The sequence below is a fragment of the Leucopleurus acutus genome (assembly GCF_964270905.1).
Source record: "Leucopleurus acutus genome assembly, chromosome: 15".
Classification (NCBI taxonomy): Eukaryota; Metazoa; Chordata; class Mammalia; order Artiodactyla; family Delphinidae; genus Leucopleurus; species Leucopleurus acutus.
In genome coordinates this window covers 24,900,395-24,926,260 of record NC_139157.1, presented here as the reverse complement: position 1 = coordinate 24,926,260, position 25,866 = coordinate 24,900,395, and the positions used below count along the sequence as shown (strand labels likewise).

Sequence of the window (25,866 nt, the reverse complement as noted above, 5' to 3'; positions counted from 1 at the left end):
ATAATTTTCCAGATTTTGTTGATTTTTTTTAACCACCTCTAACAGCTCTGTCCAAAACAACTTTCTGAGGAAACAGAAATATTCTGTGTTGTCCAATACAGTAGCCATTAACCACTTGTAGCAATTGAGCATTTGAATTGAGCCTACCTTGACTAAGGATCTGAAGTTTTAATGCTATTTCATTTCAATTAATTGAAATAAAAATGAAACTATCAATAGGGGTTTAGTAGTTACTTACCGTACAAGGCTTTATTTTTATTGTACTATAGAGTTACTATTGTCTATGGTAGACATTATGGGCTGATTCATCTCCCACACCTCCTTTGTAGAGAAAGGGCAATCCTATGTATTGGACACAGCAGATTGAATTCTGGGATAATAATCGATCCAAACTGGCCCAACTGGATTTTCTCTTTCAAGAATCTGGAATTGACATACTGAGAGCCTGCATCCGTTTGGTAGTGGTGAGCTGAGCAGAAGGGTTGGCGCTAGAGCCTGTGCCTTGGACTCTCAAAGCCTTGTGCAACCCGAAGTTATGTTGGGGTGGAGACTAGAAACTCTGTAGTGAAGGTGGGGGAGGGGAGGAAAAGGGGGGCGGAGGAGGGAAAGAGGGAATAAATCACTTCAGATGAGTGATGGACATACTACCTGAGCTTTGTTGAACTCCATTGTTTCTAATTTGCATGTTAGAGAAGAGAAGAGAAAAAAGAAAGAAAGAAAGATATGGAGGAAGGGGAAAAAAAGAGAAAAAAATAAAATAAGAAAAATATCTTAATGTAAGTCCTGGAAATAAGGGTGATACATATGGTCTAATAAACCAGTTTAGAAAAGTCCTATTCTTCAGCTGACAAAGAATGGTTCTCTTTCACATGGGAAGTTTGTTCTCTTTGACTGCTTGTTGAGAAAGAGACATGTAAATCTTAGCCCATAATGGTTTTCAATAAATATTTGTTGAATGAATGAATGAATGGATAAATGAGCAATGGGAAAAGGCAGCATCTTCCCAGGGCAGTCTATCAACCCTTTTGTGCTACAGTTTTTTTCAGCCAAAGCATCTTCATTTGTTCTCTTTTTTGTTTTGTTTTGTTTTGTTTTTTGGCTGTGCCTTGCAGCTTGCAGGATCTTAGTTCCCCGACCAGGGATTGAACCTGTACCTCCTGCAATGGAAGCGTGGAGTCCTAACCATTGGACTGCCAGGGAATTCCCTGGTTTGTTTTTAAATTATTAATTGTTTATTAGTCTTGTCTTTCCATTGTTTCTTTTTCAAAAATTTTTTAAATTGAAATATAATTCACATACCATTAAATTTGCCATTTTAAATTGCACAATTCAGAGGTTTTTAGTGTATTCACATGATTGTGTGATCTTCTTCATTATTTAATTTCCAGAGTATTTTTCATTGCTAAAAAGGAACGCCATGCTCATTAGCCCTCTTTCCTTCCTGTCCCTAGTATCTAGCCACCAATAATCCATTTGCTTTTTACTGTGGATTTGTCTGCTCTGGACATACAACTCCTGTCTATAGGACTAGGAGTAGAATGCTGAGTCAAAGAATTTAAAATATATTTTTAATTTTTTGAGGAACTGCTAAACTGTTTTCTGCAAAGGATGCACCATTCATTTTACACTCCCACCAGCATTGTCTGAGGGTTGTTTTCCCTGCATCCTCACTAACACTTGTTATTTTCCTTTTTTTAAAATTATAGCCATCCTACTGGGTATGAAGTGGTATTTTACTGTTTTTGATTTGCATTTCCCTGGTGACAAATGATGTGGAGCATCTTTTCATGTGCTTATTGGCCATTTGTATATCTCCTTTAGAGAAATATCTATTCAAATTCTTTGCCCAGTTTTAAATTAGATTATTAGTCTTTTCATAGTTGAGTTGTAAGAGTTCTTTACATTTTCTGGACATGAGACCTTTGTCAGACATGATTTGCAAAAATTTTCTTCCATTCTGTGGGTTACTTTTCACTTTCTGGATGGTGTCCTTTAAAGCACTGACATTTTAATTTTGGTGAAACCCAGTTTATTTTTTCTTTGATTGCTTGTGCTTTTGGTGTCACATCTAAGAAAATGTTACTTAGTCCAAGATGATAAAGATTTACACTTATGTCTTCTTCTAAGAGTTTTATAGTTTCTGCTCTTGCATTTAGGTCTTTGATCCATTTTAAGTTTTTGTGTATGGTGTGAGATAGGGATCCAGTTAGCTATTTTCCTGTGGTTAACCAGTGTCCCAGCACCATTTGTTAAAAATATCATTCTTGGGACTTCCCTGGTGGTCCAGTGGTTGAGACTCCAAGGTTCCACTATAGGGAGCATGGGTTTGATCCCTGGTCAGGGAACTAAGATCCCACATGCTGCACGGCATGGCCAAAAAACAAAAACAGACAAAAAACCATTCTCTCCCCATTGAATGGCCTTGGCTCTCTTGTCAAAAATCAATTGACCATAGATGAGTGGGTTTATTACTGGACTGTCAATTCTATTCCATTTTCTATGTCTATCCTTATGCTAGTACCATTTACTGTAGCTTTGTAGTAAGCTTTGAAATCAGGGAATATGAATACTCCAACTTTATTCTCTTTTTCAAGATTATTTTGGCTATTCTGAATCCCTTTCATTTCCATATGAATTTTAGGATCGGTTTGTCAATTTCTGCAAAAACGATGTTAGAAATTTGATAGGTACTGCATTGAATCTGTCGATGATTTGGTGGAGTATTGCCATTTACACAATATTAAGCCTTCCAGTCTATGAATGTAGGATGTCTTTCCATTTATTTGGGTTTAAAATTTTTTTTCTTTCAATACTATTTTGTACAAGTGTATGCACCTCTTTAGTTAAACTTATTCCTAAGTATTTTATTCTTTTGATCTTGTTGTAAATAGAATTGTTTTCTTAGTTTCAATTTCAGATTGTTCATTCCTAGTATATAGAAAAAATAGAAATATAACTGATTTTTGTATACTGATATTATTTACTGCAACCTCGCTGAACTGGGTTATTGATTCTGCTAGCTTTTTTTGTGTATTCCTTAGCAGACATCCTTGTCTTGTTCCTGATCTTAGGGGGAATGCTTTCAGTCTTTCATCATTGAGTGTGGTGTTAGCTATGAGTTTTTTGTATGCGCTTGTTGTTAGGTTGGAGAAAATCCCTTTTATTCCTAGTTTGTTGAGTGTCTTTAATCATGACAGGGTATTGGATTTTGTCAAATGCTTTTTCTGCATCTGTTGAGATGATGATGTGGACTTTTCCCTTTATTCTATTAATATAGTGTATTACATCGATTACTTTCCATTTGTTGAACCAACTTTGCATTCCTCAAATAAAGTTCACTCACTCATGGTACATAATTCTTTTTCCATTATTTCTCAAGGGCACAGATTTTACTTTTACTTCTTTATATCACCCAAAGTACTCAAGCAGTACTGTACTTGGATCCAAAATTAGTGCCCAAGATACGCAATAATCATTATTATTACCATAATAACCAACATTAACACGAGCACAAGGTGACGACAGTCTGAACTAGAATGATAGATCCAAATGATAAACCTCATTTAAAGAATAAGATAAAAATTAGAGACTATTGGCCATAGGGAATTATAAAGTTTCCTAATATTGTTGGATAATCCTTATATTCCTGGAATAAGCCTTGTTTGGTCAAGATCCTCTCTTCTTTATTTTTAAGAAAATGTTAGTAAAAAGAACATAGCCACAGGAAGAAAAAATTTATCTTAATTGGCCAGCTTGTTGAAGAGTCAAACACGCGCGTAACCAGTAGACAGATCAAGAAGCAGAATATTGTCAGCACCCCATAGGGCCCCCCTCATGCCCCATCTCAATTACTATCCCCCACCACCCAACAAGGATAACCACTATCCTAACTTCTAACACCACTGATTAGTTTTGCCTGCTTTTAAACCTTTATGTAAAATGAATAATAGGCTATTTCACTCCATACTGTATTTGTGAGATTCAACTATACCCTTCTACGTAGTTGTTGGTTGTTCCTTCTCCTTGGTGGGTAATTTCCATTTTTTGAATATGCTACAATTTATTAATCCATTCTAATGTTACTGGGCATCTGGGTGGTTCTAGTTTAGAAATATTATAAATAGTGCTGCCATGAATACTCAGTGAATATTTTGTACATGTCTCTTGGTGGATCTGGGTACCTTTTCTATTGGTATATACTCAGGATAGAATGGCTGTCCTGAAGATCCTTTACAAAGATTTTTTTCTATTCATTACAAGAGAGACAATTACATTTTAAAAAATGAACCTTTAAATATAGTGTTATTATTTTCCTCATTCTAGGAACATGTAATTTCTTAAGTGAATTTATTAGCCTATATGTCATGCTCTATTCTGGAATTATCTGTAACTACACCAGCCAATACAGTAGTCATTAACCATATAAAGTTATTGAGCATCTGACATGCACTCTAAGAGTAAAATACACAATAACTTTGAAGATTTAGTCCAAAACAAAGTTTATAATACCTAATTAATAATTTTAAAATATTCACTACAAGTTGTAATGATAGTATTTTAGATAGACTGGGTTAAAGAAAACATTATATAAAACCATATTATTAAAATTAATTTCACTTTTTTTTTTTTTTTTTTGCGGTACTCAGGCCTCTCACTGTTGTGGCCTCTCCCGTTGTGGAGCACAGGCTCCGGACGCGCAGGCTCAGCAGCCATGGCTCACGGGCCCAGCCGCTCCGCGGCATGTGGGATCTTCCTGGACCGGGGCCCGAACCCGTGTCCCCTGCATCGGCAGGCGGACTCTCAACCACTGCGCCACCAGGGAAGCCCTGAAAGTTCTTTTTGACAAATTAAAATTTTATATGTACATCGCTGAAAGTTCTTTTTGACAAAGATCATGCTTTAGGCTACTTTGTACCCTCCAGTTTGGGTACATTGTTGCCAGTGCATGCTTGATAGTTAATAAGTACTTCTTAACTGTTAAACTTTATTTTCTGTTTTTTAGGTTAAAATTCCACATCACTTAGCTACATGATGATAATATTGGTAAAAGAACAAGAAAAGATAATGGCAAAAATCTGCATGGAAACTGAAAGAGTAGGAATTAGGTATGAAAAATATTACTTGGCGAGATTTTGATATTTCTTTAACTCTAAACAACTTTCTTGAATTGTAATTCTTTGTAGATTACATGGTTTATGTTACGCTTAGTGCAACATGTATAAACAAAGTATTTTAAAAGAGTGAATCCATTTTTATAGTAACAGGAACTTTTACTTGCTAAAAGTAATCGATTTCTCCCTCTCTCTCTCTCTCTTTTGTTTTCTCCCCATTGGCAAAGTACTGTGAAACACTACCTAGTTATAAAGAAGTGGCGCAACTACAAATTGATTATTCATTTCACTGGATATTATCCGAATGAAGAATTGTGGTCACTGCCACAAACCAAAGTAGCTAGGTCCTGCTTAGAGAATTGCTAAATATGATCGTTTCTTGAATTATAATTTTTGCATTATGTAGACTTTGAAAGATATAAAATACTACCTCTCAGCTTTCTTTTAGTGAGAAAAAATTAGTCCTCAAACGGATGATGGGATCACCTTAAACTTCATGTAACATGAGAACCTTGACGAATCAGACTTTTGTTGAAGAGTAATCTTTTGGTGGTAGGGAACAGAGACTCATTCAAAGTCATAGGTGTTTATTGTGAAAGGGTAACTAGAACGCTCTTTGGGAAGTGGTGGGATCCAGTGCAGCCCTAGGGACCTGGATACTCATATCTTCCTGGGGAGCAGGTCTTTGTTGTTCTTAATATACCACTGGGTCTCAGCTTCCCATAGAGGCACTTCTACCACTTTCACCCCCATCCACCTTCTACTTCATCTTTGGTTTTTGCTTACTCCAGTGTTTGCTTTGTGGTGGCCCATTTTCTCTACTTCTGCCTCAAGCCCTCCCAGCTTCAGCCTTCCTGTCAGATAGCTCATTCTCTGTATTCTCCCCTTTCCATTTCCAAGGGAGAATCTGATTGGCTTATCTAATGATCCGAGTCACGGTTTGGTGAGAATTGTTTGTTCCAGGTCACCTCTTAGGGTGATGGCCAGTTTATGGACTGTGTCTCTTGGGTCACATGACCACTCTTAATCCAATCAGCTATGGTGGGGCGGGGCGGAGGGAGAAATTTGGGGGCAGTTATCTGTGCAACCTTTGTCCTAAGAATAGTTTGGGTCAGTTCTCTCAGCAGGGTCTCGGTTTCCTTTTTGAAGGGACACCAGGTACAGCAAACATGTCACACACATACACACACACAAACACACACTGATTAAAACAAATTACTAAAATAAAGGATGCATGAATAAAATGATTGAATTATGCGGTTACGTGTAGGAAATAATAAAGAGGGGAAGAAATCTATATTGACCGGGACCAATAATTAGCTTTGTCCAAGTAAAGTTTCTTCGCAGTAGAACAAATTGGTTTTCAAACATGAATTTTCTTTTGCAAAACTGACCATCCTGTTGTCACGTCTGTAGCTTTCTGAAGGCCCCTGCTCCTGGCTTACGTTCCTCCTAGGAGACCTCAGCATTCGGCACGCTGGGGACGCTTTGTTTCCTAAGTTAGGAGAGAGATCCTGGCAGGAAGTCAACGACCAGGATCAGATGCTGGGGTTGAGGATCCGTGGCTCCGAGCGGCGTGAGGGAAAGGCGGCGGTAATCGAAGCTCTGGGCGCATTTTCCTAGAAGCCTCCAGCGCTCCGCCACCTGTCTGGAGTCTGCCCCCGTCTCGGGCATCTCCTCTCTTGAGTTTCCTCCTCATAGGCTTGTCCCTGGGAGTGTGGGCGGCCGCATTCCTGAGCACCGAAACTCTCCCCCCCGCCCCCCGCTAGCCTTCCTCCTCCTGCACACCAGCCTCTCTTTTCTGCCTCAGTCACTTCCTTCCTCAGCTTCTTCCTCCCCAGTGCGTTGAAGAAGATAACCAGGCCGCACCGACGCAGCCCCAGTTTTCTCGGAAAAGAAAAGGAGGCGGAGAGGTGAGTGATTGCCCTGGGAAGATGTGGCCAGGTAGGTATGAAGGATGGACGGGGGTAGCCGGTGGAGGCCAAGCAGCCGGGGGCATCGTGGGCTGCGGGTGGAGAGCCGGGACCGGGAGGAGGCTAAGACGCCTGGAGGGTATAACTGGCCTTGGGCTGAGCGGGTGCGGGGGACCGGGTGGGCGCGCCCCTGCGCCCCCCAACTCTGCAGCAGACTTCCGCCCTCGGCTCACGTGACGTTTTGCCGCCCGGGGGCGGACAGGGCAGGGAGATCCGCAGCGTTTAAAGATTTTTACCGCGGAGCAACGTGTCCGCTTTGCGCTTGGGGAGCCAGTTCCGCAGAGCTGAGCGGGGACGGGCTGGGAGTGAGGGAACAGGTTTCCCCGAGGAATCTGGTGGCCTCAGGGCAGTGGACTCTGCGGCGCCGGCGGCGGGTGCGGATCTGTACGCTCCCGATTCTGTGTGCGGCGTGGGTGGTAGTGAGGGGACACCAGCGACTCGGGGAGCCCCGGGCTGGGTCCGTTTGCGTCTCTCGGTTTGGGCGCTCGCTCTCGGGGCGCGCCGGGGGCACACCGACAGCCGGGGAGCGCGGGCAGGCGGCGCTGGCGCGAGACTCTCGGAGACAAAGGCTTCCGGAATGCGGTTCTTCCTGGGGAGGTCGCCCGGGAGCCAGCCGTGCGCCCCGGAGCAGGGGGCCGAACCCCGCGCTCCCCAGCTCTGCACTGGTACCGGTGGTGACCGTGTGATGGCCCGCTGGGGACAGGGTTTTGGGACCCCTTCCGGGCCAGCTCCCAAACTTGGTGCAGGTATGACCAAATATGGAGTATGTGCGCGCCTGCGAGGGGCAGGAAGGAACCCAGTCATTCTTTGACCCGCACCAGCTGCTCGTCAGGAATTGTGAAGGAGGGTAGGGAAACAGTGGCCAGCCCCAGGGTGGAGAGGTGGCTCCTGATTCCAAGATGTCCCCACTCCAGTAGGCTTATTCCCTGACATTAGAAAATTTTTAGGTATTGCCTCCAAACTTAAAAAAAAAAACCAAAAAACAAACCAACAAAACAAAACAAAAAAGGAAACAACCACTCAAAGAAAAAAGCTATGAGAGTCCTTAAATATATTCTTAAGCGCATATTGATGGTGGAGCATTTCAGCATATGGCCCAGATGGCCCAGTGCTCCCACATTCCGCTTTCTTTGTGATTCCCACGCACAGTGCCTAATTGGATTCTCTCTCAATTAGAGGGCCCGACTAGCATCTGCCATCGCCTTCTCCTGAGCCTCCCACTGAGGGGCTCTTTCTTTCCCTTAGACTTGCTCTGCCCATGGCTTCTCATTGTTCTTGATCTCGCTGCTTAACACCAGTCCCAGGCTTCTGTCCTTATAAAATGTCATGGGCCTTCCAAGGATTGTGCAACAGCGTATTTTATACTCCTTTGTCCTCGATAAATAATCAAATAAAGACGTAAACCATGCCAAATTATGTATGCTAGCAATAGTTTCTAAGCCTGTTATGTTCCCACTCAGAAGGGTCAGTGCAGGGAGCCTTTCTTACTTTGTAAGTGCCTGCCTTAGTAAGCACTCAGCATGTAATATTTCACACAAATACAACCCACTGTTATATTTAGTGCAGTTGGCATAATAACCAGCAAAAAAATAAATAAAACAAAATTTTTAAAAAAGGAGAAGAGCCAGAATGATGCAGTAGAAATGGCATTTAATTGTGGGAAGCTCCTCGGAGTCAGTTTCATCATCCATAAAATGGGGATAAATAATATTACTTTGTAAGGTTCTTAGGTTTACATGAATTAATGCAGATAAGGAGCCTCAGGTGTAATTAATTACAAAGAAATTCTGGTTGTCTTCCTGTCTTAAAATTGGATGAACATACATCTGCTTAATGTGATCCAGGAATTCACACTACTTAAATGCGGGATTTCCTCTTTGAGTCTCATTATTAAAGGAGAATTAGGTCTGAAGTGTGTGGCTGGTGGGGGGTGGAAGGAGTGGAAAACGATGTTAAAGAGATAAATATTCAGGGTGGGAGGAAATCAAAGCATCTGAGAATTGGAAAGGACTGTAATCCCCTTGGACATTTCCCTTTCTATTTTGTCCAAGGTGGGCTGATTTCTTCATCAACCCTCACAGATCCATACCACCACTGCAAACTTTACTCACTGTTAGACCGTTTTGATTGTTAGAGAAATTTTGTCTCATATGGCTTTCAAATCTGCCTTTCTGTTCCATCTATCCATCCTACCCAATAGAGCAACACGAAATAAGACTATTCACACAAGTACATAAAAGGAGCTTTAATTTTTAAAAAAATAGCAGCAGGTCTTCTCTAGGTTAACTTTAAAAGTGAAGATTCTTTAGAGTGCAAGTGACAGAAACTTAAGCAAACCACCCAAGCCAAACCAGGAAAGATTGGTTCATGTAACTGGAAAGTCCAAGGTCACATACAGACTCAGTCATTGTTATGTGGCTGGAGTTTTCTTTGTGTCAGCTTTATTCCTGGCAGGCTCTTTTCACATTGTAGCCATTTATACAGGGGCTGTGAGCTTATACCTTAAAACCCAGTAGGAAAGTGTCTTTTTACTAGTAGTTCAGGCAAAATTCATGGGCTGAACCCATTGTTCAGGATGGGATCACCTATCCTATGTCCCAAACCAATTATTCTGACTTTGAACCACTCCTGGAGTCCAGGGTGAGGCTCTACCCAAGATACATGGGTTTAGAGTAAGGAAGGAAAGGCTGTATCCAAACAAACATTAGACTGCTGGTGCCAGAAGGTGGAATGGGTGCTGAGCAGGGAGATATAACAGCTGTCCACCACACTGACACTAACAGGTTTTTTTCTTACCATTATTCTCATGGCATGTCTTTCAGTTGTGTCCTCTGGGTATGTTTTAGCTTTTTAGTGTCTCTCTTAAACTACCTTGAATTGAATATAATGTTATAATTTCACCAACACAAAGTTCCCACATTTGGGCACTATAATTTTTGATATTCGGTTTTATGTAGCTGCATTAACCTAAGATGTTGCCTTTTATTGCAATGTAGGCTTCTTAAATTATAAGATTTACACAAAAGTGTAGCAGTGTAGCAGTGTAGTGGTGCTTTTATTATTAGCTGATAGCAAATCTGGGGTCTTGATCAATATCATTTAAACATAGATATCATTCTTGTTTTTTCAAAGCTACTGAGAAGTAGTTACAATCTGTCTGAATAAAGTTGTTTCTTCCAAATCATCACCCCAACGTAAACCATTCACACAATCCCACTCTTTTATTTGATTTGGAAAACTTACGATTTGCAGACAGACTGAATTGATTCCTTTTGCCCAGCTGCTCATACTTTCCAACCCTCATGTTGCTGTTTTCACTGTAAATTACTGCCTTCCTATAGAAACTCATTCTTCTTCCTTTACTTCTATACTTCTTTGATCCAACAAGGTTGGGTTTCTCTCCTCCAGCTCTACCTGCACTTTCCTATTTCTTGCTGTGTTTGTCTCCTCCCACTTTCTGTAGGTGTTTGCCAGGCCCCTTTACCTTTTCTGTCTGAGTGCACTTCCTCCCTCTTAGAGCTCCTCTCTGTTCCTCACATAAATCAGCAGCTCCATGGTGACAACACCCACAGGTTGGTTCCATCCCTTCTCATGCCTTTGCTCATTTTCCAGCCTGCAAACCAGTTATGTATTGAACTCCTGCTCTCGGTGCCAGATGTGGTCCTGCAGTGAGCACGACAGTCAGATCCCCGCATAGAGGAGCTCACTGTCTAGTGATAAAAACTGAGAAGTGTCATTCCAATCAAGTGAAATGAAGAGGGCGCACATGCTGTGGAAACACACGCGGGAGAGCTCTCCTACCCCAGGGATTCAGGGAGGGCTTCCTGCAGGAAGTTATATCTCAGCTGGGACTGGACGTATGGAAGTCAGCCCCAAGAAAGAGGAATAGCCAGAGTTCGGGTTGCAGAAGAAACAGGATATGTGAAGGCTGGAGGTGTGAGAGTGAGGGGTATTTGAGGAATAAGAAGAAGCCCCGTGGAGCTGCAGGCTGGATTCAAGGGGGTAAATTTGAGGTGGCTGGAATGGTGGAATGGCGGGCCCAGCCCGTGGAGGACCTCATGAGCCAAGGGGATTCTCACAGCCGCTGTTAGTCCTGAACTCCTTATCCAAAGATGAATGGTTTTCATCACAGGCTCTCCATTACAGTCAGGTTGCACTGGGCACTGCTGGGGGAAGGGACCCAGAGGTCATCACTGCGCTGACCCCATGGTATTAAAATTGCCTTGGATCCACCTGGATCCGCCTTCCTTACTGGACTGCAGGCTCCTGGAGGGGAGGGATTGTGTTGGTTTATCCTGGTACCACCAGCTTCTAGCTTAGGGCCTGCTCCAAGTGTGCTGCGGTTTTGTTTTGTTTTTTGCTTCTGTGCTTTTGTATATACTCTTCCCTGTGCCTAGATCATCCTTTCCCAACTGTCTACTGGCCACTCCTCCCCAGTGACAAAAACTTCTGTGGCTTCCTCCTTTGTGTTCCCTTAATGCCTTGGACCCACCACTAAAAGAGTGCTTTCTTGTCACATTGCTATTCATTCCAGGCCTTTCTCTGCGTCTGGATGGTGAGTTCCCTGAGGGCAGGTCCTGTGTCACTCACCTTTGTATTTTTGGTGCCCAGAGCATGGGCTTAGAGTTCATAGTGGGTGCAAGGAGGATGGCTTCATTCTGCCCGGTAGACTGTGTGGGGTCAGCCCAGAGGGGCAGTTATAAAATTGGGGAAATGGAGATACTCTAAGGCCGGGTACATCATGCAAGTATTTTTAGGAAGAGGGCCACAGTAAATTAATAGTTACAAATGCTACAGGAAAAAAAGAAAGGGCTCTTGAATTTTGCAAGGTGTGTTTAATGGAATGTAGAAACTGTAGTAATACACATTTATTTTTTTCTCCTTCAGGCAGCAATGAATGTGGATCACGAAGTTAACCTCTTAGTGGAGGAAATTCATCGTCTGGGTTCAAGAAGTAAGTATCATAACATGGATACAGAATTTCTTCTGAGTTTGTGTTAGAGCAGGTAGGACTAACTTTTAGAGGCATATGAAGGGATCACCTAGGGATTCAGGACACAGTTAATGGCAGCTCTTCTGTCAGCCTCAGGTGATAACTGCTCTTAGCCCTGAAGTGATTTCTGGAGACACAGAGCCACTGGGGTATTGTGTTTCTTATACAAAGAATGGTTGAGATATTTCATTATCCTTTGAATGGAAAGATAATTGCTGTGCTTCTGTAACCTAGCTGCATTGAAATCTTGTAATTAAATCATGTTCAAATTTTTATTTGGCACACTATTAAAATACATTTTTTTCTGCATTACCCTGCCACCATTTTGCAAATTGCCAAATGACTAGGGACTCGGATTGAAATTTTAATAAATTGTCTTTATTTTCTCCAAGTTTTTGAGTTTTGTGTAATCAGGTGTTTATGTGTATATAACTAAAAGAAGCCATCCTTTAGGTAGTTTTCTTTTAAAGTTAGCTTTCCCCCTAGCAGCATATAAGCAGCTATTGTGAAATTTGTGACATGTAAAATTGGTAGTATTGGTGTCCTTTTCCTAAGTTGTAATGAAAGCAACTGTTATGCTTGTAGCTATAAGTATTTCATGCATCTCAGACCAGACATACGAGAGTTTGGGGAGCATTTCGAAAATTGTAAGAGCAGTAGATACATTCAGCAACAACTGGGATAATGGAATCCAAAGTTTTAAAATTACATCATATAAGTGAAAAACAACTTTAAAAAGTACCTTGAAAGAGTTGCTTGTCATTATAGCTTGATTCTTCTTACTTCTAGCTCTGTCTACTTATGAATCACAAATCATTTGAAATAAAAAGAGGTACCTTGAAAATTCCATTAAGCCATTAATTAGTATCAAATGTCCCCTGTAGTTTTCTGTTGCTGATGTAACAGTACTACAAACTTTGTGCATGAAGCAACACATTTAATATCTTTTTAAAAAAATATGTTTTATTGAAGTGTAGTTGACTTACAACATTGTATTAATTTCTTCTGTACAGCAAAGTGATTCAGTTTTATATATATATATATATATATATGTATGTATATATTCTTTTTCATATTCTTTTCCATTATGTTTTATCGCAGGATATTGAAATAGTTCCCTGTGTTATACAGTAGGACCTTGTTGTTTACCCATTCTATATACAATAGTTTGCATCTAACCCCAAACTCCCAATCCATTCCTCCCCCAATATACCCTCCCACTTGGCAACCACAAGTCTGTTCTCTATGTCTGTGAGTCTGTTTCTGTTTTGTAAATAAGTTCATTTGTGTCATATTTTAGATTCTACATATAAGTGTTATCATATGGTATTTGTCTTTCTCTTTCTGACTTACTTCACTTAGTATGATAATCTCTAGGTCCATCCATGTTGCTGCAGATGGTGTTATCTCATTCTTTTTTCTGGCTGAATAGTATTCCATTGTATATATGTTCCACATCTTCTTTATCCATTCATCTGTCGATAGACATTTTGGTTGCTTCCATGTCTTGGCTATTGTGAATAGTGCTGCTATGATCATAGAGGTGCATGTATCTTTTTGAGTTATAGTTTTGTCCACATTTAATATCTTAATGGTCAGGTAGGTTGGGAGTCTGTCTCAGTCTGTTTGGGCTGCTATAACAAAATACCCTGGACTGGGTGGCTTATAAACAGCAGAAATTAATTGCTCATAGTTCTGAAGGCTGGAGGTCCGAGATCAGGGCGCCAGCATGGTCAGCTTGGAGTCCTCTTCCAGGTCTCAGACTTCTTGCATTTTCTCATGGTGAAAGAGACCAGGGATCTCTTTGTAGCCTTTTTATCTATCTATCTATCTATCTATGTATCTATCATTGTGGTAACATTGGTTTATAAGACTGTGTAAGTTTCATGTGATACAACACAGCATGCTCTTCTGTTTGGTTTGGTTTGTTCATTTATTTGGGGGGTTTTGTTTGTTTGTTTTTTATATTCCACATATGAGTGAAATCACATGGCATTTGTCTTTCTCTGACTTATTTCACTTAGCATAATACCCTCAAGGTGCATCCACGTTGTCACAAATGGCAAGGTTTCATCTTTTTTTTATGGCTGATGAAATCTTGCAGCCTCTTTTATAAGACATTAATCCTTATGACTCATGACTTTACACCCTTACACCCCCCATGACTTTGGCACCTCCCAAAGGCCCCATCTACTAATATCATTACCTTGTGGGGTTAGGATTTCCACATATGAATTTTGGAAGAACACAGCCATTCAGACCACAGCAGGGTCTGATAAAGGTCACCTGGGCTAAAATCAAGGTGTTGGCAGGGTGCATTCCTTTCTGGAAGCTCTAGAGAATCTGTTTCCTAGCCTTTTTTCTAGCTTCCGGAGGCAGTCTGCCTTCGCTCTAGGTGCTCAGGCTTCAGTAGTTGTGGCACGTGGGCTCAGTAGTTGTGGCTTGTGGGCTCTAGAGCACAGGCTCAGTAGTTGTGGCCCATGGGCTTAGTTGCTCCACGGCATGTGGGATCTTCCCAGACCAGGGATCGAACCTATGTCCCCTGAATTGACAGGCGGATTCTTAACCACTGCGCCACCAGGGAAGTCCCTCAGTGAGTCTTATTTTTGATAGTGATGCCCCTACCTGTGTTCCTCATTTCTACATTCTCAGTTTCTCCTGAGCTCTGTGACGAGCTCTGTCACTCTTGGGAGTAGTACTATTGTTTGGATTGTTAAAGATATTAAAGATATATTTCCAGAGATTTGTCGGGTTTTCTCATTAGATCCTTCTCAATGTCAGCTTAGTGTTTATTGGTCAGATTCAATTGCATTTAAAAGTCTAACCTCTATATCCCTAGCACAGTGTTATTATTTGCTAAGGCAAACTGAACCTGCACTTCAAAATGAGCAGCTTTACAAACTAGATGACTACAAAGTAATTATCCTAACTTCTATAAAGATGAAAATATTTTGAACATTGCAACTTCACTAGGCCTCCTTGACTTACCTGTTCCTGGTAATAGATGACTTTTTAAGTTGGGAAGCATCTATGGAGATATGTTATCTACTGACAGGTTATGGTTATTTATGCTGTATCTGGAATAATTTTGACTAAAGTAAATTATGATTTAGATTAATCATATTTAGACTAATCTAAATATGATGTATTGGCCGAAGTTGGAGATTGATGAATTTAGTTTTACCTGTTTCTTTTAAAATAAAGTTCTTTAAAGTCTCTCATTTTTCATCCTGTAGAAAAAAATTAAGTGGATAAAGATTATTTGGAGATTTAAACTCCTTTGTTTAACAAATATTTCTTGAGTGCTACCTTTGTGCTCAAGTGCTGGAGATGGAAAAATAAACAAAATTCCATCTCAGCCCTTGTGGGCCTCTTTAGGTATCGAAAAGACAGATAAACTGGAAACGTGTATTGGGAAGTGGTTAACAGTGTGTGTTCTGGGGGACTTCCCTGGTGGCGCAGTGGTTAAGAATCCACCTGCCAATGTAGAGGACATGGGTTCAAGCCCTGGTGCGGGAAGATCCCACATGTCATGGAGCAACTAAGCCCGTGCGCCACAACTACAGAGCCTGCACTCTAGAGCCTGTGAGCCACAACTACTGAGCCCACGTGCCTAGAGCCCGTGCTCCGCAACAAGAGAAGCCACCACAATGAGAAGCCTGCGCACCACAACGGAGAGTAGCCCTTGCTTGCCGCAACTAGAGAAAGCCTGCACGCAGCCACGAAGACCCAATGCAGCCAAAAATAAATAAATAAATTTATTTTTAAAAAAGGGAGTGTGTGCCCTGGAGTCAGACTCTGGGAATGAATCCCAGCTCTTCCGTATTCTTGCTGTGTGAGGGGTATTTTTACCCTCCTAACTGCAACTCAGATTGCTTGAAGGACCTGCCAGGTTACCAGCAGCTGCACTGATTCCTGTAATCAGTGAAAGATTCTCATTGCAAACAGAGGGTTGTGCAGCTAGAAGTTAAGAAATCAAACAGGTGCAGGAATTCCCTGTGGACCAGTGGTTAGAACGCTGGGCTTTCCTGCCGAGGGCGCAGGTTCAATCCCTGGTCGGAGAACTAAGATCCCGCAAGCCACGAGGTGCGGCCAAAAAAAAAAAAAAAAAGGGAAATCAAACAGGTGCGTCTTTGCTTTCCAGGCCAAGCATTCTCTGTTTTCCTTTACAAACTTATTTCCTTCTTCTCCTCTTAGATGGTTTACTTGCGGTGAGTAAATTAGCCACTCTAATTACTGTTCTCCTAGACACTTAATTGTTTCACCTGTGCCTATTGGCACATACCCCATTTCTCTCATTCGTAATTGAACCAAAGTTAACTGATGAATGGATAAATAAAATGTGTTATATCCATAAAAAAATAATTGAACCAATAATGATCATCAATCAAGTGTTTAGCATGTGCTGGGCACTGTGCTTTGTGCTTTAGAACTGTGTCCCCAACCTCACAGTGTGGGAGGTATTAAGATCCCCATTATACAGATGAGGAAACTGAGGCTTAGGGAGCTTTCATAAAAGTTCTCAAGGCCAAACAACTAGCAGATGGCCAGGATTTCAACTGAGGACTGTCAAGTTTTTTTTTTAAAAAGCTCTGTGTTATATTCCCTTTAAAGTCCAGAACAGGTACTGCCCTTCATGAAGTCTTCCCTTCCCATTCTAGCCCAGTCATCTTGTTCTTGACATCCAATCACATACTGCTTTGTGCTGTTGTTTTACTGTATGTTTATTTCCTTGTGGGAATGGAAGCCATTTCTTTGATAGCTAGAAAGTGATTCTATACTTCCTTCTCTCTGCCTCTAGTGCCCAGCACAGGGCTGCACCCACAGTAGGAGTTTACTAAGCTGCAGGCTATAAGCTCTAGCAGGGGAGTGCAGGAACTCAAGAACCCTTCTCACTGTGATGGCCATCTACTTGACAGGGGGCGCAGCTTTGGGAGGGAAGAACTTGGAGCAGTGAAGTAGGATAGGACTGGGTCAAGGGTTCAGCCTGGTAGATCAAAGGATACAGCCAACAGTTGGAAGGTGTCCTAGATTACCCTTTGAGACTTCAGTTGATTGACTTTTAGCCAAAGATCCACCTTTTGTTTACCTTAATTTAAAAAAACCTTTTTTTTAGAACAGTTTTAGATTTGCAATAAAATTGAGAGGAAGGTATAGAGATTTTCCATATACCCTCTGACCCCGCACATACATAGTCTCCCCCATTATTAATATCCCCCACCAGACGGGTACCTTTGTTACAGTTGATGACTCTACATTGACATATTATTATCACCCAGAGTCCATGGTTTACATCACATTTCACTCTTGGTATTGTACATTCTGTGGGTTGACTAATGCGTAAGGACGTGTCTGCATCATTATAGTATCATAGAGCATCTTCACTGCTTTAAAAATTCTCTGTACTCTGCCTGTTCATCTCTCCCGTATCCTAACCACTGAAAACCATTGATCTTTTTACTTAGTTTTCTCTTTTTCCATAGTTTTGCCTTTTCCAGAATATCCCATAGTTGGAATCATACAGCATGTAGCTTTTTCAGGTTGCTTCCTTTCACTAAGTAATACATATTTAAGGTTCCTCCACGTTTTTCATGACTTGGTAGCTCACTTCTTTTTAGTGTTTACCTTAACTTTTAACATCTATACTAAAAACTGGCCTTCAAACTAGATAATCTAGGGATTCTGGTAAATAAAGATTTCTTCATTTTTAAGGTCACCACTCCTTCCCTGGGGATTCTGAGCATGTTCAGAACACACTTAGAGAAGCACTGCTCCTGATCTGGGGTTTCTCTTGTACTTGTTATTTTTATCGATTCAACAATTAAAAAATCGAAATTTAGACAGAGAGGAATTGTCCACTGCAGTGCTGTAACACATTCACTTTTTTTTTTGCCACACCGTGTGGCATGCTGGATCTTAGTTCCTCGGCTAGGGAGACCAGGGATCGAACCTGTGTCCCCTGCAGTAGAAGCACAGAATCTTAACCACTGGACCTCCAGGGAAGTCCCACACGTTCACTTTTTGTTACTGTTTCTTAGTTCTCGTCCACTCTCTGTCCCGATGACACTGAAGCTAGGAGATGTACCACATGTTGCTTTTATTCTATCACATTTTGAATCTGGCAAGAGGTTACACTGAAATTCTGACTGTTGACTGCTAAACTGTAATCTTGGTTAACCTTCGGTTAGATATTTATGAAAGGTTATGTGTATCTGCCACACATGGTGGCAAGAAACAGACTTTGCATTGGCTAACGTTGTGTTTTCTCAAATTAGATGCTGATGGAAAATTAAGTGTGAAATTTGGGGTCCTCTTCCGAGATGACAAATGTGCCAATCTCTTTGAAGCACTGGTAGGAACTCTCAAAGCTGCAAAAAGAAGGAAGATGATTACGTACCCAGGAGAGCTACTTTTGCAAGGTGTTCATGATGATGTGGACATTATATTGCTGCAAGATTAATGTGGCTTGCATAGCTTTGCTTATTGTGGGTTTTTTGTTTCTGGTAAACTGGAATATTACATCAAAGGACAAACGTGTTAGCATAACTTAATGTATTTTTATAGAACTTTATAAACAAAAGGAGACTCATTTTAGAAGCCTGTCCTTTTTTATATCTTGAAAGTAAATTTATGTATTACACTGTAAAATAAATAAAACCTATTATTTTTTCTCAGGAATCTGGCTGGAAAATGTAGGCAATGAGGCTTTTTTTGGTGGGGATGCAAGAGTGTTTGTTTCATAAATCATTCTTAGATAATTTCTACAGATATTTGACATTCTATGAAATCAAGAAGCAAACTTGAAGACCAGCTCCCACAATGAATGTAATGTTTATGTAATAAAAACATGTAACTCTCTTCAAATTGCCTTATTGCCTTATTTTGTCATTTGAGATTTATGTATCTCTCAGAATCGAGTTTTTGCATCAAGATTAGGTAACTGCAGTAAAAGTTATCTTGATTTGAAGAAAAATTCTCTTAAAACTACAGAATAAATAAAAAGTAGGGATGGTTAGTGTTAAGATTTGGCCCTACAAAAAATATTAATTTTGATGCCTATATTGTGCTTGCCACTGGGATAGGGGACGTACCCCCCAAAATGTAACCTAAAATCTTCACTTTCTAATTGGATTAGTTAGACCCACCTGAAATAATACAGGATTATCCGTGATTGCACGTTGCAGCTTGTAGTACGGAGCTGAAAATGATACAGAATCTCAAGGAGGATAATAAGATCAGTGAAAGGCATGATGGTTGGTAGAGGTATAGAGGAGGCGGAATTTGTAGGATTGGAGCTGATTATATCCAGAGGGAAAAAGATGGGATGGGTGAGAGTGATGACTCAAGGTAAGGCAGAGGGACATGAATTAGCAAGGCACGATCTTGTGAAAGGTAGGATGTCAGGTTGACTGGAATGTTAGGAAGAGAGGTGATTCAGTCTGGCTAATTAAGGTGGGACCTGGGAAGCCAGGGAGAGGAGTCTGGGGAAAAATTGGAGCAGGGAAATTCCATGATGAAAGTGATGTTTAGTGAAGGTAGCTCTGCCACTGGTAACTAGGGTGGACTGTGGAGAGTGCAGAGGTAGTCAGACAAGCCAGCAAAAACATTGCTCAAGAATCTCATGGGGGTGGTGATAATGGGAAGGCAGAGGAAGGATGGAGTCCAAGCACATTTTAAAGGAAATTGAAACTTTGTCACCAGTACCTTTTCTTTCATGACAGGACCCCAATTCAAACTAGACTAAAGAACAACAGAATTCACTGGTACTTCATGGTCATTACTAACATTTATCAAGCATTTATTATTCTAATCCTCATATAACCCTGTGAGGAAGGTATTATAGATGAGGTAAGAGAGACACAGAAGAGTTAGCTTTTCCAAGTTTACCTAGCCAGAAAGTGGGCAAGTCAGGATTTTGAAATTTGACTCATCTAACTGGCAAGTCCAGGGATGGGATGGAATTCAGGCATGGCTGGCTCCAGGGGCTCAAACACTGTTGTTTAAACACTCTGACTTTCCATGTCGGCTCTGATGACTTCTTTGGTTTATTCTCATTCTCTTTCTACTCTAAATATGTTTCCTGCATATAGATGCCTGCAGGTAGTTGCAAATTCATCTACTCCTAGATTAGCAACTCTAGCAGAGAGAGAATTATATATTAATTATGAATTCAAAGAAAGGAACTCTGATTGGCTCCACTTGCAGCATAAATCTACCCCTCTGATCAATAACATTTGCCAGAGGGATGAGATATCTTGAATGACCTGGGTCATATGCTTGTTTCTGAGTGAGGACTGGGTAGGAGACTGTGCTTCACAGCCTCACCTCAAATAGGAGAGGGATAGTTCCCCAAAGGGAAGGATGCTAAGTACATGGGAACAACACAGGTTGAATATAGATATAAGAGATCTTTTGAGGATGAATCCATATAATATATATGTGGCAGAAAACAAAAGATAAATGAGAAGAAATGGTCAAAAGCTACTACTTGTGTGGCCTTAGTAACTGAGAGAATAACGTGTTAGCAGAGATAGGGAAATTGAGTGGAGCCCGAGGGCTGGTTTTAGGGAGAGTTACATTTGGACATGGTGAGCTTGGAGTATCTGGACTGCAAATGTGTAGTAAGCAAGTGAGGATTTGGTTCTGGAACTCAGGTGAAGGTTCAGGAATATCGACAGAGACCTGAGAATTATGGTTCAGGATTGATTTTCATCTCAATTTTGATATGTATAGATAATCATAATTCTGCCTCTATTATTATCTTTAAGTTGAAATTTTAATTATTAGGCATTTAGAAAACACAAAAGACATACAATCTACAGGCTTTGTGAAGGGCTGGGCTGAGAAACTGAAGCAATTTTTTTTTTTTTTTATAATTGCTTTACAATGGTGTGTTAGTTTCTTCTTTACAACAAAATGAATCAGTTATATAGATACATATGTTCCCATATCTCTTCCCTCTTGCGTCTCCCTCCCTCCCACCCTCCCTATCCCACCCCTCCAGGCGGTCACAAAGCACCGAGCTGATCTCCCTGTGCTATGCAGCTGCTGAAGCAATTTTTAAAGGAAAGCAATCTGGGAAACTCACATGTCTGATGGCATTTTTTTGAGAGCAGGTTGACGTCATAGTCAAAGACCTCCTTAAAAAATCTTCAGAAGTTGAAATAGTTACTTAGTTTGTCCTTTGTTAAGTATCTTCTTGGTGAGTATCCAATGAAGTTTCAAATTTTCAAACCCATAATGACTTAGAATTTGAGAAATATATTCCAGAAAAAATATATCCATGGGGTTATTTAGTTATTTTGAGAAAATTAATAGAACAGCATTCCTATCGACTACTGACATCCATACTATAGTTTTATGTATTTTCCTTTAGATTCAAGATGGTCAATTCCTTTGTAACAATTTAATATATGGATAGTTCTTATTTGGATCATGGTCTTAAAATTCAAAATCATAAATTTGATTTCTTTTGATCCAGAATCACAGTGAAAATGCTTTTTCTTGGCCATAAACTGCATTCCAGTTAATCATCTCAGTAATGAGTGTCATTGGCTATAGGTGGATGGGAATTAGAAATTATAAACAAACATTTCTTCATTCTTGCAACAAAAATGTACAGTAACTACTTTGTTCAAGTCACTGTGCTATGCATTAGGGGTTATTATTATTCTCAAAGAGAAGCAAATAATTCGCACAATATGTATTAAATATAGAAGAAGCTTTGGGTAAATGATAGAGGGATACAGGTGCAAAAATGATGACTTGTTACAGGGTAGACCGGGATGAAGTGAAGTTTGCCTTAAAGCAGGAGGATGATCCGAAGGACTTTACTGGTGGAGTTGTTTCTGCCTACAAAGGTAGAGAAAGGCAGGTAACTTAAGGTAAGGAAGGAAAGAGGAGTATTGGGAGTGAGGCTGGAAAGGATTGGGACATTAGTTTGAACCCTTAAGACAGAAGAAACAATTCTAAGTGTATGTCTTAATAATAGTGAATTATAAAGAACTGTAAAAAAAAAAACTTATATGAAATAATTTGATAAGTACCACTCATTATGAAGTAACTTTAATTTGTAAGATCCATAACAGTGCTATTTTGTATACTGAGATTATACAAAACAATCTATATCTATTGTCTTCAGAGTGAATGACTGTTAATTGAAAAATTGATTAATGTTACCACTTGTGCAAACTCAAATTTCCTTAAGTTCCCGTCATAGAAAATCCAAGCACTCCTTCGTGTGCTGGAGGCACGATTTTAAAATAAGTTACAGAAATGTTGATTTGAGGAATTTGTCTTAATTGAACACTCACATCCCAGATTTCCCTGGTGTCTGAGTTGCTTCCTACGGTTCCAGACAATGAGGGAAAAAAAGGCCTATGGACTGACAGACAAAATACAAACACATGTGATGGCAAAGGAACAAGTCTGCTTTTCTGTGTGACACGCGGGGTTGACCTCATTAATTTATAGCCTCGTATATCTAGAAAAAGTTAAGAGAAAGGCATGGACCTTTAATTTATTTGTCGTCGGATAATCTTGGAGTTTCCTTTTCCTTAACAAAAGATATAAATAACTCTTCAAAGAAAACTCACTCCTCAGGAGCCTTTTATGATAAGAAATCAGAAAAAAGCACATTTTTTACGGAAGATCATTTTATATGAAAAGTTCTCTCTTGTAGCTTTTGTGTATCTCTAGCAGCCTCAACAAAAGGGTTCTTAGATGTTTTTGCCCCTGTAGCTCTCCTTTTAGTGACTGCTGTAGTGAGACACTTTTGGTTGGAGGGAATGGAGGCTCTTCGCTGGGTAACGGGGCTTAACTATGAGCATGCATACAGGGCAATTAGGAAGATAAAGTAACGCACTGAAATAGGAGACTGGAAAATGCACCACAGCAGGGCTCCTGGGGGGTGAGGGACTCCTAACCAGAGGGCATCAGAATGGCTTTTGTAGCTTTTTCAACATGTAAATATTCCGGAGATTCTGAGTGAATAAATCCAGGTTGGGCCCCAAGCATTTCCACGAAGTAGCATCTCCCAGTCGGATTCTAATGGACAGCTGTGGGAAAGAATCCATCCTGGCTGCCTAAGAGCTTCTCTGTCAACACCACTCAGCTGTGTTCCTGGATCCACTTCGTTCTATTCGATTCTCCTCCTGCTTGCAATTAGCTTCCTCATCCTCTATCTTTTCTCTATCGGTAGCTTCTACTTAAGGGTTAGTTTGCTTCCTCCTTACCTTGATCAACTAGTGTCCGTTCTTGCTGCTGGCTGTCTCATATGCTGAATGTCTGTATGTCTAAATGAAAATGCTTAATATAAAAGAGTAGCACAGTTTGTCCTTATGGTGCCAGACCACTCCATAGGTCATTGGCCAGTTTAAGGATTGACTGGGTCAGCTGCCCACCCCTGGTCCAATCAGCTGTGCTGCAAATGCAGGCAGGGAAGGCACATTGCCTGGAGCTGCTGCGATAGAGTCTGTGAGCTGAGCTGCCTTAGATGTGCCTGTGGATCAGGTAGGCAGTGTGTCTACATTCTAACCATTTCCTCGGAGATTCTCTGTGATTTATAGTAGAATACGAAAGCAGTAGCTTTCAATTTGGAAGATATGACCACCCCTTTTAAGCATAAAAAATATTTCCTCTACAGGTTAGTTGTACTTTTAGTATTCATGATTAAGAAAATACATAATACAAAATGCGTAATACAAAAGATATAAAATACAAAAAGCTACAATTTCAGCAAAGATTTTTAAATAAGTTTACATTTTATTACTTGTAAGAACAGTACTTACACTTTAAAGATCATAATACGGTTATTTACACATATAAGATACATCATGTATCCACAGAAAGTGCTTGGTGCGTATGGTTTCCTGGACTCCTTGAAATAACTCTGTGGCTCCTAAGGGGTGTTCTGTCCACAGGTTATGAATGAGTTTGTGGTACACTAAGCACAGGTCCTATAGCAGGAAAGGCTGCATTTGAGCCTCAGGGTTTACTACTCACTAACTTCAGTTCTTAGAGCCAGTGGTAGTTCTGCTTTTCCTCCCCTGGAATCTAGACAGGCTTGTGACTGCTTCCAAATAGAATGCTGTGGAAATGATGCTAGTGGTTTCTGAGGCTAGGTCTAAATGGCCATAGAGCAGCTACCTGTCAAGAGTAATGAAATGTTGAGAGGGAGGCAGAGCTTCAGGGATAGCTTGATCAAGTAACTCAGTGATGTCACCAAGATCCTGCTTTTTTTCTGTTTTTCCACTCCACCTTCTGTGATGTCAGTTTCATTCTAAGTATGACTTCCTTCCTGGTCAAAAAATAGCTTCCAGCAACTTCTGGGGTGACATGGCTCCTTGGAGAGAGAGAGAGATAGAGGGAGACAGAGATGGAAAAAGAGAGAGAGAGGTATCTGAGAGAGTAAGAAAGAGAGGAGCTCCAAGGTAGAAAAAGTAGCATCAGTAGATTGTCAACTAGCTTCTAGTTCTGCTGTGAAGAAGTCAGATGAGATTCTAATTTCTTACCTTTTTTATGTGACTTTTTTTATTGTGAAAACTTTTAGGATCTTTAAGTTTTGCCATATTGTACCTTAGTATGGATAATTTTTTAACCTTTTAATTTGGGCATTGTACTGATTCTTTCAAACTGGAAACTTATGTTCTTTAATTTGGGGAAATTTCCTTGCATTTTTTCTTTGATAATTTCTTTACTTCCATTTTGTGCGTGGGTGTGTGTGTCTCCCCTGCCTCCGTGAACTCTTGTTAGTTAGATGTTAGTACTTCTGAATTGATATTCTAATTTAAAAAGTTTTCCCTTCCATTTTTGTCTCGTTTCATTTTACTAAGGGATTTACTTTGGTTTATTGTTTAAAATTAATAGTTAAAATTCTATTTTCATATTTTAATTTCCAATACTTTTATTAAAGGTAGCATTCTGTTTCCATTTGTTGATACAATATCTCGTATCTCATCTCTCTGAGGATACTAATTATGGTTTCACTGACATTTTCTTCTACTTCCTGCAGTGTCTCTTTCAACTGAGGTCCTGTTTTCAATTTGTTTGTATCTCTATTTTTGTGTGTTTTTGCTGGAGTATTTCCTCAAATACCTAGAGATCTTTGGCTTTCCATTAACATTTAATAGTGAGTCACTAAAAAATTGATAGGCTCTGGATTGGGGGTAGATTTTGCCAACTTGTACTGGTGAGATTTGCTGTGTGGTAATCAGATGGAAAGCAAGATTCTCATTGTGAAAATCCCAAACATCAACACTGTAGGTTGCTTAATTCCCTCTGAAGCCATTCAGTCTCCTGAGAAGAATTCAGCTATTTTTTGCCTGGGTGTTATCTCATGGCTGTTGGCACTTGGAAGCACAGTAGGAGAAGAGACTGGCAGGTCCTACTCTTTAATCAGCAAACTTTACTCCTGTTTTCAGCTCTGCCCGTCACCCTTTCTCTCTACCATAACTGGGGTTCTCTGGTGTGGAACTACTTCCTCTCCATTTTCCCATGTGTCTCTGTGTAGTGGGGGGTAGGGGGAGTTGTCTGGATTTATGGGAGGGGAGATGGGACCTGGGGAAAGTCTACCAGCTCAGTGTACGGATGGTCAGCCAGTCCCCCAATTCCAGTCACGGATCTCATTCCTGCCTTAAGGGTCCCCTGGAAGTTCCATGTTCTGAGCCTCTCTGGGGCCCTGTGCGGGGGGGATGGCTCAGTCCCTATCGTAGATGCTTAGGTAGCACCTTTCTCAAGTCTATTATCACTCCTCCATCTGCTTTCCAAACTCCAGAAGATTACTGATGCT

The 25,866-nt window shown here is 40.6% G+C and overlaps 1 protein-coding gene across 2 annotated transcripts; it reads left to right on the top strand.

Annotated features, from left to right (window-relative positions):
* The first annotated feature begins 6,957 nt into the window (after positions 1–6,957).
* ABRACL (ABRA C-terminal like) lies at positions 6,958–18,941 on the top strand. Of its 2 annotated transcripts, none has more exons than XM_082855400.1 (3): positions 6,958–7,024; positions 11,972–12,038; positions 18,353–18,941. In XM_082855400.1, exons 2-3 carry the CDS (start codon positions 11,978–11,980, stop codon positions 18,535–18,537), a joined length of 246 nt encoding a protein of 81 aa, XP_082711526.1. In that variant the 5' UTR covers positions 6,958–7,024; positions 11,972–11,977; the 3' UTR covers positions 18,538–18,941. The 2 variants fall into 2 exon arrangements, with proteins under 2 accessions (XP_082711526.1, XP_082711527.1); XM_082855401.1 differs by having other exon boundaries at positions 7,014–7,024; positions 11,976–12,038.
* Positions 18,942–25,866: the final 6,925 nt, after the last annotated feature.

Coding starts and splice junctions, on each gene's coding strand:
- ABRACL (XM_082855400.1), top strand. CDS start 11,978: ATGAATGTGGATCACGAAGTTAACCTCTTAGTGGAGGAAATTCATCGT. Junction 12,039..18,352: donor TCATCGTCTGGGTTCAAGAA/GTAAGTATCATA, acceptor TTCTCAAATTAG/ATGCTGATGGAAAATTAAGT.